General features: G+C 36.1%; 2 protein-coding genes and 1 long non-coding RNA gene across 3 annotated transcripts in view; 2 read left to right on the top strand and 1 right to left on the bottom strand.

Annotated features, from left to right (window-relative positions):
• LOC119069183 (odorant receptor 94b-like) overlaps window positions 1-13,949 on the top strand; it is a 416,993-nt gene that overhangs the window by 281,187 nt on the left and 121,857 nt on the right. The gene's annotated exons all lie outside the window — the stretch shown is intronic.
• The window catches only part of LOC119069490, a 35,731-nt gene that overhangs the window by 10,118 nt on the left and 11,664 nt on the right, over window positions 1-13,949 (bottom strand). The window lies entirely within an intron of this gene.
• On the top strand, window positions 592-11,201 carry LOC119069444 (voltage-gated potassium channel subunit beta-2). The gene is made up of 8 exons (XM_037173501.1): window positions 592-751; window positions 9,620-9,690; window positions 9,756-9,989; window positions 10,048-10,260; window positions 10,324-10,403; window positions 10,465-10,731; window positions 10,795-10,998; window positions 11,062-11,201. The coding sequence occupies exons 1-8, from the start codon at window positions 642-644 to the stop codon at window positions 11,161-11,163; spliced, it is 1,281 nt and encodes a 426-aa protein (XP_037029396.1). The 5' UTR covers window positions 592-641; the 3' UTR covers window positions 11,164-11,201.

Genomic DNA, 13,949 nt, shown 5'->3' with positions numbered 1-13,949 from the left:
AAAACCGTTCAGTTATGTAAACACGACAAAAGACTTTTTTTCTTCGTTTGACCGGTAAAGTTTGCATAAATTTCAATTTTGTGCAAATTTCTTGTTTGAATCAACTTCATTATTCACTTCCTTATTCGTTTTAGTTTCATGATAATGGTTTCTCTACGCGCAGTTATTGTTATATAGAGAATATCGTTTCATACACACTGTTCTTCTGTTACGTTTTTGAAGATGCATTAAAAACGTTTTAAATTTGAATAATTAAAGAAAAGTAGTTGGGGGAGATGAGTCTGCCTTGCATCTCAAGAGTTAAAACGGATTCTTGTGCATAATTTTCCATGCATTCGCTTGTTAAAAATTAAAAGAAAAACGGAGTCCTCCAAGGAAGACTACTCAACTCATACTATAATTAATTTATATTCTGAATCTAGGATTTATGTTATTAATTAATAAAGAAACAAAGCACGATGTTATTATATAACGTTCATAGCAGTCATAACTTATCATAATGTGAGTTTTAGTCACAAAAGCGTGAGTGTGTGTGTTTGTGAACCCGTTTGAAAAAGTGTGAAAAATCTTTACTTCAACCTGAACATCTGTTACATCAAATTGATCTGAAGATATTCGCGAAAAAAAATACCAACAATAAAATGTCATTAGTATTATGCACTACTACCACAGCTAATGGTCCAACAGGAAATGACAATAACAATAATACCGACAATATCAGCGACGACTCGAATCCAGTAACAATTTACAGGTTTGAGACTTAACTTTTTTTTTCATTGTAACAGATTATTAGAATTATCTCAGCGCTGTAACCATTTTCAGTTATATAGGATCTTCATAAATAATTATCTGTTCAACGATGGAAGAAAAACTGGAAATTTCCAATTTTTTCCCCAAGGGAAACACAACATTTTTCACAACACAAAGGCTTCTGAAGTTTCAGCGGAGGGGATAATATGACTAAGAAAAATTCGACGAGCGTGTGTCTTCCCAGATAAGACACAAATGACCCACTTTGAATGTTTCGTTGATTTTGAATCTTCGTTCAATATGTCCATGGTAGCGACGACGGACTATATCGTTTTATTTCGTAGCATTGCTTTTGCTTGTATAATCGAAGGCCTGTTAGTAGCTTTATCGAAGACGATTCGTTGGATTTGCCGTTCCATATTTGTTAAAGAGATCCTGTTGCGGCGCGTCATTGCTGAATCAGCCTGATGACTTTAAACCATACGTTGACACTGGTGCTATGGTACTTTCATATATTTTCTTTTTACTGAAAGTCAATGTCTAACGGTCGAAAATGGTTAAAAATGAGTGTCCTTAACTAAAAAAAAAAATTGGAAAAAATGAAAATGAGGGGGGAGAAATGGAAAACTAGTTAATGTGAACACGATACCGGTGGGACCTAGTTCTCTGAATTAATGAAATTGGTAAATTAAGAGCAACGAATGAGCCATCTTGTATGCCAATTTGATTCGTTCTCGTACTATCATAGGTCGGTTAAGGTTGTCTGTCAATGAGATATATCCATGACTTTGTATGGTGCTATTAGGGGCCGTTCATAAATTACGTAACGCAAAAATCAACATTTTTCAGACCCCCCCCCCGGGTCTGTAACGCTAAAAGGGTCAAGTTTGACCCAATTTTGTTAGAACCGTAACGCTTGCCTCATACCCCCCCCTCCCCCCTCTAGCGTTACGTAATTTATGAACGGCCCCTTACGTGTCTCGATAAACAAGACATTACATCGAGGGGATACTCACTTTAGTAGCTTGCAAAAATCCGAAAAATCTCTATGGGAATTATCTCGCATTACATGTTCAATGTTCAACATGATGAATCATTAAAAAATGGCAATTCTAGTATGACCGTCATTTTATCTAAAATAATTAAATATGAATTCGCTGCAATTACTCACAAATGATTATCTGAATGGCACCATTTTCATGTGATGGATGATTGCGATTTCAGTTCGGTTACGAATTTTTCTCGATCCAATTTATTTCTATTTTTAAAATATAAATGCCTAGTGAAGTACATTGACCGCAACAATTTGAAAATTGATGTGTCTGGAAACATAACCGAACCAGTTTCGTACATAAGAGTCAGGACAAAATTTTTCTACAAATACAACACCTATCAACAAGTCGGCGGGGATTTTAACGTATATGTCTGTGATTTACTGGCAAATGGATATCGAACTCCTGTAACAGAAATGCTTTTCGGCAGAATTTCTAAATTTACAAACCTTAACCACAAATGTCCGTACGCTGGTAACCTATATGTCAAAGCGGACAACGTATCCGTTGATGAATTTAGTTACCCAGAATTGATGCCATCAGGTCAATATCGCTTTGATGTTACAGTCATTGAGGATAATGACAAAATATTACTCAGCTGCTATATTTACTTTAGCATTTCTGATCACAGAACCGATGTCAAAACACTCAAACTCTGACCAGTTTCTACGTATCTACTACTCTTGTGTGAATTTAAAAAATATTTTTTTTTGTCGATTTGAGAGTTACTGTGTATAACTGTATACGAAGCACAAAAAATGAGCGTATTGGTCGGACATTAAAAAAATTGTTCAAATTGGATAAAACAAAGCAACGCACTCCAAGAACAGGCAAAAGAATAGAATTTAAATATTAACAGCAGTTAGTCCAAAATTATTATTATTATTATTAAGTATTATGTACTACTACCACAGCTAATGGTCCAACAGGAAATGACGATTATGCCCGCACGTTAGTAAGCGGGCGTAACGCAAGTCCACTACCAAAAAAGTTGCTACATTTTTTTTTGTAACAATAATACATACCGACAATACCAGCGACTACTCGAATCTAGTAACAATTTGCAGGTTTGAGCAACGCACTTCAAGCAAAAGTGCTATTAATGACAGCTGCCAAATAGAGTACTACTTTGTAGGAAAAAAGTGTTTTTACAGTGCCAAAATTTGTTCGATACACTGTCCAGTTTCAGTACCCTATTTAGAATACCACTCATGCTTGAAGTGCGGAGGGTTGAGACAACATTTTTTGTTGTTTTTTTTTATTGCAAAAGATTATTAGAATTATCAAGCGACTGTAACCATCGATCATCGATATAGGTTATTCGTTCAACGATTGAAGAAAAACTCGAAATTGCAATTTAAGGGTGTTGTCACCCGAGAAAATGCAATTTCCAACTTTTTCCCCAACGGGAGACACAACATTTTTCACAACACAAAGGCTTCCGAAGTTTCAGCGGAGAGGAGAAAATGACTAAGAAAAATTCGACGAGCGTTTGTCTTCCCAGATAAGATTTCGTTCAATCTTCGTTCAATATGTCCATGGTAGCGACGACGGACTATGACTTTAAACCATACGTTGCCACTGGTGCCATGGTACTTTCATATATTTTCTTTTTACTGAAAGTCAGTGTCTAACGGTCGAAAATGGTTAAAAATGATGGTCCTTAGCAAAAAAAAAATGGGAAAAAATGAAAATGAGTGAAAAAATAAAAAACTAGTAAATGTTTGTGAACACGATACCGGTGGGACCTAGTTTTCTGGATCATCGAGATCGGTAAATTGTGAGAAACGAATGAGCCATCTTGTCAATTTGATTCGTTCTCGTACTATCATAGGTCGGTTAAGGTTGTCTGTCAGTGATATATATCCCCATGACTTCGTACATTGCTAATAAGTTCCTCGATAAAGAAGACATTACATGGTAAAACCCATGAAACATGATGGATCATTAAAAATAGCAATTCTAAAATTGCACTGCTTCAAAATAAAATGATGACCGTCATTTTATCCAAAATAATTAAATATGAATTCGCTGCAATTACTCACAAATGATTAACTGAATATGCTACCATTTTCATGTGATGGATGATTGCGATTTCAGTTCGGTTACGAATTTTTCTCGATCAAGTAAAGCCAATTTATTTCTTAGAAAATGAGGTTTCTGACGAAATTCATTTTGTTCAGCGTTTTGGCAAAATTTGTAATTAACACTGGATTTGATCACCTACGCCCTGTCGCGGTAAAAAGCTCATTTCAAACGTTTTTCCATTCACTTATTTTGGCAACAATTTTTATTTTTAGAGGAACACTGTTACAGTCGAAAAAGTTGTCTGTAAATATCACCCTGGGAGTAAACTTGACAAAAAATATAAATGCATAGTGAAGTACATTGACCGCAACAATTTGAAAATTGATGTGTCGGGAAACATAACCGAACCAGTTTCGTACATAAGAGTCAGGACAAAATTTTTCTACAAATACAACACCTATCAACAAGTCGGCGGGGATTTTAACGTATATGTCTGTGATTTACTGGCAAATGGATATCGAACTCCTGTAATGGAATGGCTTTTCGGCAGAATTTCTAAATTTACAAACCTTAACCACAAATGTCCGTACGCTGGTGACCTATATGTCAAAGCGGACAACGTATCCGTTGATGAATTTAGTTACCCAGAATTGATGCCGTCAGGACAATATCGCTTTGATGTTACAGTCATTGAGGATAATGACAAAATATTACTCAGCTGCTATATTTACTTTAGCATTTCTGATCACAGAACCGATGTCAAAACACTCAAACTCTGACCAGTTTCTACCACGGCAGAGTAAAATAAACTTTAATTAACTTTACTCTGTCGTGGTTTCTACTCTTGTGTGAATTAAAAAAAAAAAAAATTGTCGATTTGAGAGTTACTGTATATAACTGTATATGAAGCACAAAAAATGAGCGTATTGGTCGGACATTAAAAAAAATTGTTCAAATTGGAGAATACAAAGCAACGCACTGAAAGAACAGGCAAAAGAATAGAATTTAAATATTAACAGCAGTTAGTCCAAAATTCTCATATAATTTCAGTTTTTTATGTTGGCTCACTGACGGACTTTCCATGCAAAATAAGAGGCGTTCCTTTGCCTGTTCTTGGAGTGCGTTGGTTGATCAGATAGATCAGAGGTTAAGCCGAGGCGATGATGAGGACAATAAACACACTAAAACTTGACTCCTTTTTTATTTTGAGTTATGTATAATGCTGGATTGTACATGTTGAGGGCGTCGAAAAGTGGATGAATTATGAAAAGTATGGCTGTCGGCGAACGTAGCATGAAAAATTATATGACCGCGACTAATGAACTCATTACATTGAGTGCTCCTACAATGCGACCTAGAATATTACCAAAATTTGTTCGATACACTGTCCAGTTTCAGTACCCAATTTAGAGTACCACTCATGCTTGAAGTGTGGTGGCTTGAGACAACATTTTTTGTTTGTTTTTTTTTTTTTTTCATTGCAAAAGATTATTAGAATTATCAAGCGACTGTAACCATTCTCAGCGATATAGGTTATTCGTTCAACGATGGAAGAAAAACTGGAAATTGCAATTTGAGGGTGTTGTCACCCGAGAAAATGCAATTTCCAACTTTTTCCCCAACGGGAAACACAACATTTTTCACAACACAAAGGCTTCCGAAGTTTCATCGGAGGGGAGAATATGACTAAGAAAAATTCGACGAGCGTTTGTCTTCCCAGATAAGATTTCGTTCAATCTTCGTTCAATATGTCCATGGTAGCGACGACGGACTATGACTTTAAACCATACGTTGCCACTGGTGCTATGGTACTTTCATATACTTTCTTTTTACTGAAAGTCAGTGTCTAACGGTCAAAAATGGTTAAAAATGAGGGTCCTTAGCAAAAAAAAAATGGGAAAAAATGAAAATGAGTGAAAAAATAAAAAACCAGTAAATGTTTGTGAACACGATACCGGTGGGACCTAGTTTTCTGGATCATCGAGATCGGTAAATTGTGAGAAACGAATGAGCCATCTTGTCAATTTGATTCGTTCTCGTACTATCATAGGTCGGTTAAGGTTGTCTGTCAGTGATATATATCCCCATGACTTCGTACATTGCTAATAAGTTCCTCGATAAAGAAGACATTACATGGTAAAACCCATGAAACATGATGGATCATTAAAAATAGCAATTCTAAAATTGCACTGCTTCAAAATAAAATGATGACCGTCATTTTATCCAAAATAATTAAATATGAATTCACTGCAATTACTCACAAATGATTAACTGAATATGCTACCATTTTCATGTGATGGATGATTGCGATTTCAGTTCGGTTACGAATTTTTCTCGATCAAGTAAAGCCAATTTATTTCTTAAAAAATGAGGTTTCTGACAAAATTCATTTTGTTCTGCGTTTTGGCAAAATTTGTAATTAACACTGGATTTGATCACCTACGCCCTGTCGCGGTAAAAAGCTCATTTCAAACGTTTTTCCATTCACTTATTTTGGCAACAATTTTTATTTTTAGAGGAACACTGTTACAGTCGAAAAAGTTGTCTGTAAATATCACCCTGGGAGTAAACTTGACAAAAACTTTAACTGCATAGTGAAGTACATTGACCGCAACAATTTGAAAATTGATGTGTCTGGAAACATAACCGAACCAGTTTCATACATAAGAGTCAGGACAAAATTTTTCTACAAATACAACACCTATCAACAAGTCGGCGGGGATTTTAACGTATATGTCTGTGATTTACTGGCAAATGGATATCGAACTCCTGTAATGGAATGGCTTTTCGGCAGAATTTCTAAATTTACAAACATTAACCACAAATGTCCGTACGCTGGTTACGTATATTTCAAAGCGGACAATGTATCCGTTGATGAATTTAGTTACCCAGAATTGATGCCGTCAGGACAATATCGCTTTGATAATACAGTCTTTGAAGTTAATGACAAAATATCATTCAGCTGCTATGTTTACTTTAGCGTTTCTGATCACAGAACCGATGTAAAAACACTAAAACTCTGAGCAGTTTCTACGTATCTACTACTCTTGTGTGAATTTAAAAAAAAAAATTTTTTTTGTCGATTTGAGAGTTTATAATAATAATAATAGTTTGACTGTATATAACTGTATATGAAGCACAAAAAATAAGGGTATTACATTAAAAAAATATCAAAATCGGATAATGCAAAGCAACGCACTCGAAGAACAGGCAAAAGAACAGAATTTAAATTAAACACAATCATGGCGCAGTAGTCCAAAATTCAAATAAAATTTTTTATTTATTGACGGACGGTACAGTCATTCCATAAAAAATAAGAGAATCCGGCAAATAATTGTAATTGATGGAAATACGAGAAATTGATTGAATTCTAAGGAATTGATTTAAAATGCTTTAAATTTTATGGAATAGACCGTGTGCGATTTTGAGAAAAAAGTTTCATATTTCAACAAAATGAAGATTTACCATGAAAGCCATTGAAAAAAATATTTATTAATTTTTATAGAAATCATTGAAAAATATTGTTGCCATCCCGATTTTTCCCATCCCACTTATTAGAATCTTAGTAAGAATCCTATTAGAATGAATTAGAATGGTTCGCATATCCTTTAAGTCTCCTTCAAATACAGCTTTTAAAGTGAGATTTAAAATCAAGCAGACATTTTTCAGATATTCTGTTTACACTTTTGTTCTACAGAATAATAATCTACATCAATTAAAAATAAATTATTTATACTTCACACGGTCTATTGAAAGTAAATTAGAGTATACGGATAAGTATGATGATCGAAAAAAAGTACCTGGAAAGGAAATGGTACTTTTTTCCTATCCGCATTTTCTCTAATTTACTTTACCAAGAAATGGTACTTTTTCTGATTATCATACTTACCGGTATTTACTCTAATTTACTTTACCAGGAAATGGTACTTTTTTCCAATCATCATACTTATCCGTACTTACTCTAATTTACTTTCAATTCCTTACAATTTAACGCATTTCCAGTCAATTCCATCAATTTCTCGTATTTCCAGTCATTTACAATTATTTCCTGTATACTCCGGCATTTCCTTTGAGGGTGTATGAAATTCTAATGGTCCGTTGCCAAATTCGCAACGTTGAAAATATCAGTCAATTCCTTATAATTCCATAAATTTTTCGTATTTCCATTAATTACAATTATTTACCAGAGTATCCGGGAAGCTGCAACATAGATGTTCCAAATTTTAGGTTCACATAGTCTGACCATTCTTTTTTCAAGACGCCTAAAGCGTTTCACAATGAGTTGTTCATTTCAAGACGCACGTTTAACTTTGATTTAGTCTCTATTTGACAACTATTTCACACAAAAAACATGTCGCAAAGGAATTGAATAATAAAGGAAAATATAGTGGAAATATTTCGAAAATTCGTGGAATTGTAGAAATTAATTGGAATTACAGGAATTAGGTTCCAAACAAATATTTTTTTATTTTTCTTCGGTGCAGAACATTATTATAAGATACTTTGCTTCGTATTATATGCCAAAAAAATGATTAATTTTTTTTATAGAACACTTTGAACACGCAAAAAATCATGAAAATTCGAATCGGAATACACTCCGGAGTGTATTTCGTTTCGTCAATTCGTTTTTTTCGTTATTTTTTGGGTTTTCAAAATGGTTTATAAAAAAAGTAAACATTTTTTTGGCATATAATACGAAGCAAAGTGTCTTATAATAATGTTCTGCATCGAAGAAAAAAAATAAAAAATTGTTTGGAACCTAATTGAAGGGCAACTCCGGCAAGTATAGGTGTTAATCAAGTAATTGAAGTTATAAAAGGAATTGAAAGCAATTAAAAGGAATTAGTAATTGATTTGCCACCATTTCGGCCAGTCGGTTACCCTTCAGATTTCCGATAAAAATCTCAAAAGCCTTACAGACGGTTGAAGCCTTGGAAGATGAATTGGTTTCTCGATTTCTCCTATTTACCATTTGAAATGGCATACGATGTACGAAATGATAGAATTCAGAGAAACCGGGAGGAAAAGCAGAAACAGCTTATTTAGATACGAAAAAGGGATTTTTTACGTGGACAATGTATGTTAATGGGAAAATTCAGACTCCTACTGGATCTGTACGTTCATATTAATTGGAACGTTTTGAAATAAATCCCGTTTGGAGACGAATTTATTATTTAACCACATTCGTATTGGTTGAAGGATTTATATTTTTATTTCGGTGCTCTAGTGTTGAATTGAAGGATAATCTGTATAGCTACCCATTATGGCAAGTTTACTCTATAGCTCAGTTGATCCATTGATAAATAATTCCGTCAAAGGTAAAATGTGAATACTGGATCAAAGTGAACGGTAAACATTTTGATACTGCTTCACGGTATTAGCCCCCATCCGAATGCGAAAACAATTTTCAATATTCCTTCACCACAAAGTTTTTGATTTGTTATCTTATAATATGAAATTCAATTCAACGCTACGAAAGAGCTAACGTTGACTAAAATAATCGGCTCTATTTGTGCAGCAAGCAATTCAATTCACTGGAATGTAATGTTTGCTTATATCCTTGTTTTATCCTGTAAACGGATATTATGCTCGACAAGTAATCCATTTTTATATCATCCTGTTACGGTCATATAATCCTTACCTTATACATTTAAGGTTTGCAAAACTCTCATCTATATCCGTTGCATACTGCATTTTGTTGTAGGGATGAAGTATTATGGAAACTCGATAATATTGTGAATGGCGAATTTAATGTAGAAACGTAAATTTTTCTCTTTGTTTGTTCGTAGGTGTCGCGCTCCAATAGCATCTCTAGATTGCATGGAAGAGTTCAGCGGTGCGGGTGGTCATCTAGATTTCGGTAATTTTTCCAACATTTTTTTTTCAGGCCACAGTCTCAGATCTTTTTTATTGTTTTACATTTAGGGCGATCGATAAGCCTTGGATCTAACCCAGCAATACCCACACGTCATGGTTCGACTCCGACACCAGGACTACGCTACAAGAATCTTGGCAAAAGTGGCCTTCGCATTTCGAATGTTGGCCTGGGAACATGGCCGGTCTTTTCGCCAGGCGTGCCAGAAGATCAGTCAGAGGCAATAATAAAACTAGCGGTCGAGAGTGGCATCAACATATTCGATATATCCGAAGCCCATTCAGGTATAGCATAAAATGTTGCCGTCAGTATCGTAGTGCTTAGTGGGGATTTCTTTTGCAGAAACCGAACTCGGCAAAATAATTCGTAGAAGTGGATGGAAACGATCGAGCTATGTTGTCACCACAAAAGTTTATTGGAGCACAAAGTCCGAGGAACGGGGACTGTCACGAAAGCACATTATCGAAAGTGTAAAGGCGAGTTTGGACCGCCTTCAGCTAGATTATATTGACATCGTGATAATATACAAGTCTGATTCGATGTGCCCCATGGAAGGTGCGTCTGTCCGGTTCTCTATTTCTATTTAAAAACTAACGAAAAAAAAAATAAATTATTCAGAAATCGTTCGGGCAATGACGTACGTTATATCACAAGGCTGGGCCATGTATTGGGGAACATCTCGATGGTCACAGGTCGAGGTATTTAAAATTTGTGAGAGTACGCCAAGTTCAAAATTTTATCCAAATCTTACTATTTAAGATCATGGAAGCTTACACCAATTGTCGTCAATTCAATTGCATTACACCGATCGTAGAGCAAGCGGAATATCACATGTTTTGTCGCGAGAAATGCGAACTTTACTTACCCGAAATGTACAACAAAATTGGCGTCGGATTGATGGCTTGGGGTCCGCTGTCCATGGCACTTGCCGACACTCAGAACGGGGAGAGACTAATTTTCCCAAAGGGATCGTTTAAAACGAAAAGTCATAGCTACTCCTGGACGGAGGATGAGCTAAATAAGAATGTAAATTTTAAAGAGTCCTGTTCGTTGCCTTGTATCATTTATCTCATGACGAATTTACCGTAGGAATTCGGTTGGACGAAGGAGAAAGCGACAGAGATTAAAAAGCAGAACGATCGCCTTCGTGATCTTTCGTCATTAGCCGAGAAACTTGGCTGCAGTCCATCTCAATTGTCGATCGCTTGGTCGTTGAAACATGAACCCGTTCAGTGTTTATTACTTGGAGCTACGTCGGCTGAACAACTACATCAAAGTTTGCAAGCTCTTCAGGTACGGTTTGAGTGGCTGATTACGTTGAATTATGTCGTTGAATGTTCTGTAAATAATTTCCAGTTGCTACCTCGCCTATCCACTGGTGTTATGCTCGAATTGGAACGCATTCTAGAAAATAAACCGATTCGACCGCCGGCTATATCAACGTTAGCGCTTCGGTGACAATCAGCCTGTCCCACAGGTCAGCCAGGATCTGGTAATATCTGTGGGGTTGAGTCGCCGAAAGAGGAGGAAATTAGCATTGGCGAGGAGTCGAAAGAAGCGGCTAAGGTTGGCTTCTGCGAAATTCAGTGACACTCGGGGACCTTAGATAAGAATAATAAATTGATCCCCAAACAACACTTAGATATGAATGACCCGATTCGTATTAATCTTAAAAATTCCGCATCGTCTAGCATTCTCAATTTTAATAATATGAACAATTCAAGCTTGCACGATACATTGAATGTAGGGAAGAATGAGCGCCGATTGGATTGCAACAAATCGATCGATTCAATTGAAAATGTTGGTATAAATGGTATAAATGTTGAGGGCGTGGCAAGTGGTGAGGATAAGAATAAACCAATTAAACGAAACACAAGCCTAATTAGCTTTAAATCGCTTGATTTTAACTTAAAAACAATTTATTCGAGTATGAAGAGTAAGCATGGTAGAGATAGTCACTCTGGTAGCAAAAGTGGCACAGCATCATCGAGTAAAACTAGTATAGCAAGACCACCATATTTACGCGTCGAAACCGTTGACATAGACGAAACCGAAAATCTTTTAACATTTCCCCAATCACCGTACGCTCAACATCGTGGTAGCTTCGACAAATCGGGCTATCAATGTCTCCAGACACAGCCCGAATATTCACGATCGCAGGCAAGTTCACCGTCACCGTTCCTGTCGATCAGCACACCGCCCAACATTCGTCGATCGTCCACATCGGATATCATGGACAAGAATCAACCCGGAACGAGCTCACAAGCGGACAATCGACGGCCGAGTACGTCAGATCTGTTGCGCCGAGCAAGGGAACGGAAAGGTAGCGAGGGTGCAAAAATGGGTAGAAGTATATCGCAGGGTGGAATGCCGAGGGGACGAGCTGGTAGGCGGACAAGTATGGCATTTTAAATTTCCAATGATAAAATTTTATCGAATCGACAAAAACGTTGATTCTAGTCAAACAAAATATCACTTGCATTTTAGACTTTCCAACGAAGCTACCTGTTCCTTTCAAACCAACATTTTTACTAGTTAATACTCCATTTACCTCTTTGCTTGATTGAATCAATTTTATGACTTTCCTACAAATTCCATCTTAACATTCAAACATTGACATGGATTCACCCTTATCAATTAAAGTAATTTCCCCCAAACTGTCCGCTTATTTATTGGATGATTGAGAGCATCATTTTCTTCAATTCATTAACGTGTTACAGACTGATGTCATCTGTCATTGACAAGGTCTGACCAATGAGGCCCTATATATGATGAATGTAGTAAAAAGCGTGTTCAAAACATATGAAGTAACAGATTTCTGAAAACAATCTCTGAAAATCTTCCATTAAATGAAGTAATAGTTTGCCGTCCGTGACAGGTTTATTTACTTGAAGTGTTAGGTGATGATCATTTGGGAATTTCGGAAATAATCCTTTCATAAACGGATAATCTTAGCATCCGTTTCGAAATGCTAACGCTAATTTCCAACGGCAATGAGGGGACATTCATAAATGACGTCCCCATTTCAGTGTTGACAGACAGAGTTATAACTCGAAAATGATGCATTTTGGGAAGTTAAATTTATGCTCTTTGGTCGGGGGTATTTGAAAGATCTGTCATAACATTTGACACTTTAAAAATTCAATGGAGTTATCAATGATTTTAAACCTTTCTGACAACACTGAAATATTGAGGTCATTTATGAATGTTTCCTAAAAACGCTGTCGATAAAATCAACACTAATGCGCCGACTAATGAAAGATGATCGTTAGCTAGTGTTTATGCTATAAATCAAATCGTATAAGCACTGTAAAACTAAAGAAGTACAAGATTTGGTATGAAACATTACGCGATGACTGAAACATAAGAACTGAAGGTTCTCAAAGAACAGGTAAGGACACCCACAAAGGCGGTGGACACCAACTTTGTTAAACGCACTCATTACAAATTGTGTAAAAATTCAACTTGAACAAAATATTTAATAATTTTTATTTTTGTTAAGATGGAGTCGTCATATAAATTTCCATAAAAGTAGACGGCGCCACAGAGAAATATTGGTGTCACCGCCTTCGTGGTCACTCAGAGGTGTCTTCATGTTCTTTAAGAACCTTGGAAGAACTAACCGATTAATAAAAATACAAAAACTTGACCAAGTTGTGTATGAGGACTGAGGAGGCTACGTCGATCGGCATTTTTCACTGGGGAAAAAACGCAAATTTTAACTGAACTATAATTTTGTATGGAAATTATACATTTCAGTTCAGGGGATTTTTGAGTTTTTGCGATAACAGCCCTACAGTAATCGGCATAACCAGGCTATGATAACCTCTTCATATAAAACCTTCTCCTTGACATTGTGTTCAGCTTTCACTGCGTGTGATTGCTAAGATAATAAACTAGGCCTATCATTAAGCGCATTCACTTGGAAGGGCTGACATTTGGGGTTCAGCAAAATGTCAGGATTTCGTTAGGGATCTTCTATTTCTGAAAAGGTAATGTTGAAGAGAAAATGTTTTTTCCAATCTGCCATGTAAGTTGACGAAGCTTTATTGACCCGGGTGAAAATATCAATGTTGCTATATTTTCACCCGGGTCAATAAAGCTTCGTCAAGCCTGAATGCAAAAACATCTTTGTAATTCTCTTACAGCACCAGAGAATAAATAGACGCATGCGGAGTTTTTGAAGCTCATTTGATAAACTTTCACTAAAAAAACAATGAATGAAGCACACCACGAACTTGTTA

Source organism: Bradysia coprophila, chromosome II (assembly GCF_014529535.1).
Source record: "Bradysia coprophila strain Holo2 chromosome II, BU_Bcop_v1, whole genome shotgun sequence".
NCBI classification, from domain to species: Eukaryota; Metazoa; Arthropoda; class Insecta; order Diptera; family Sciaridae; genus Bradysia; species Bradysia coprophila.
This window is presented reverse-complemented; position numbering and strand designations above follow the sequence as displayed.

Excerpts from the sequence above, each read along its gene's own strand:
- LOC119069444 (XM_037173501.1), top strand. The coding sequence starts at position 642 with ATGTCATTAGTATTATGCACTACTACCACAGCTAATGGTCCAACAGGA. Across the intron at positions 752-9,619 it reads AATCCAGTAACAATTTACAG|GTGTCGCGCTCCAATAGCAT; the intron begins GTTTGAGACTTA and ends GTTTGTTCGTAG. Across the intron at positions 10,732-10,794 it reads AGGATGAGCTAAATAAGAAT|GAATTCGGTTGGACGAAGGA; the intron begins GTAAATTTTAAA and ends AATTTACCGTAG.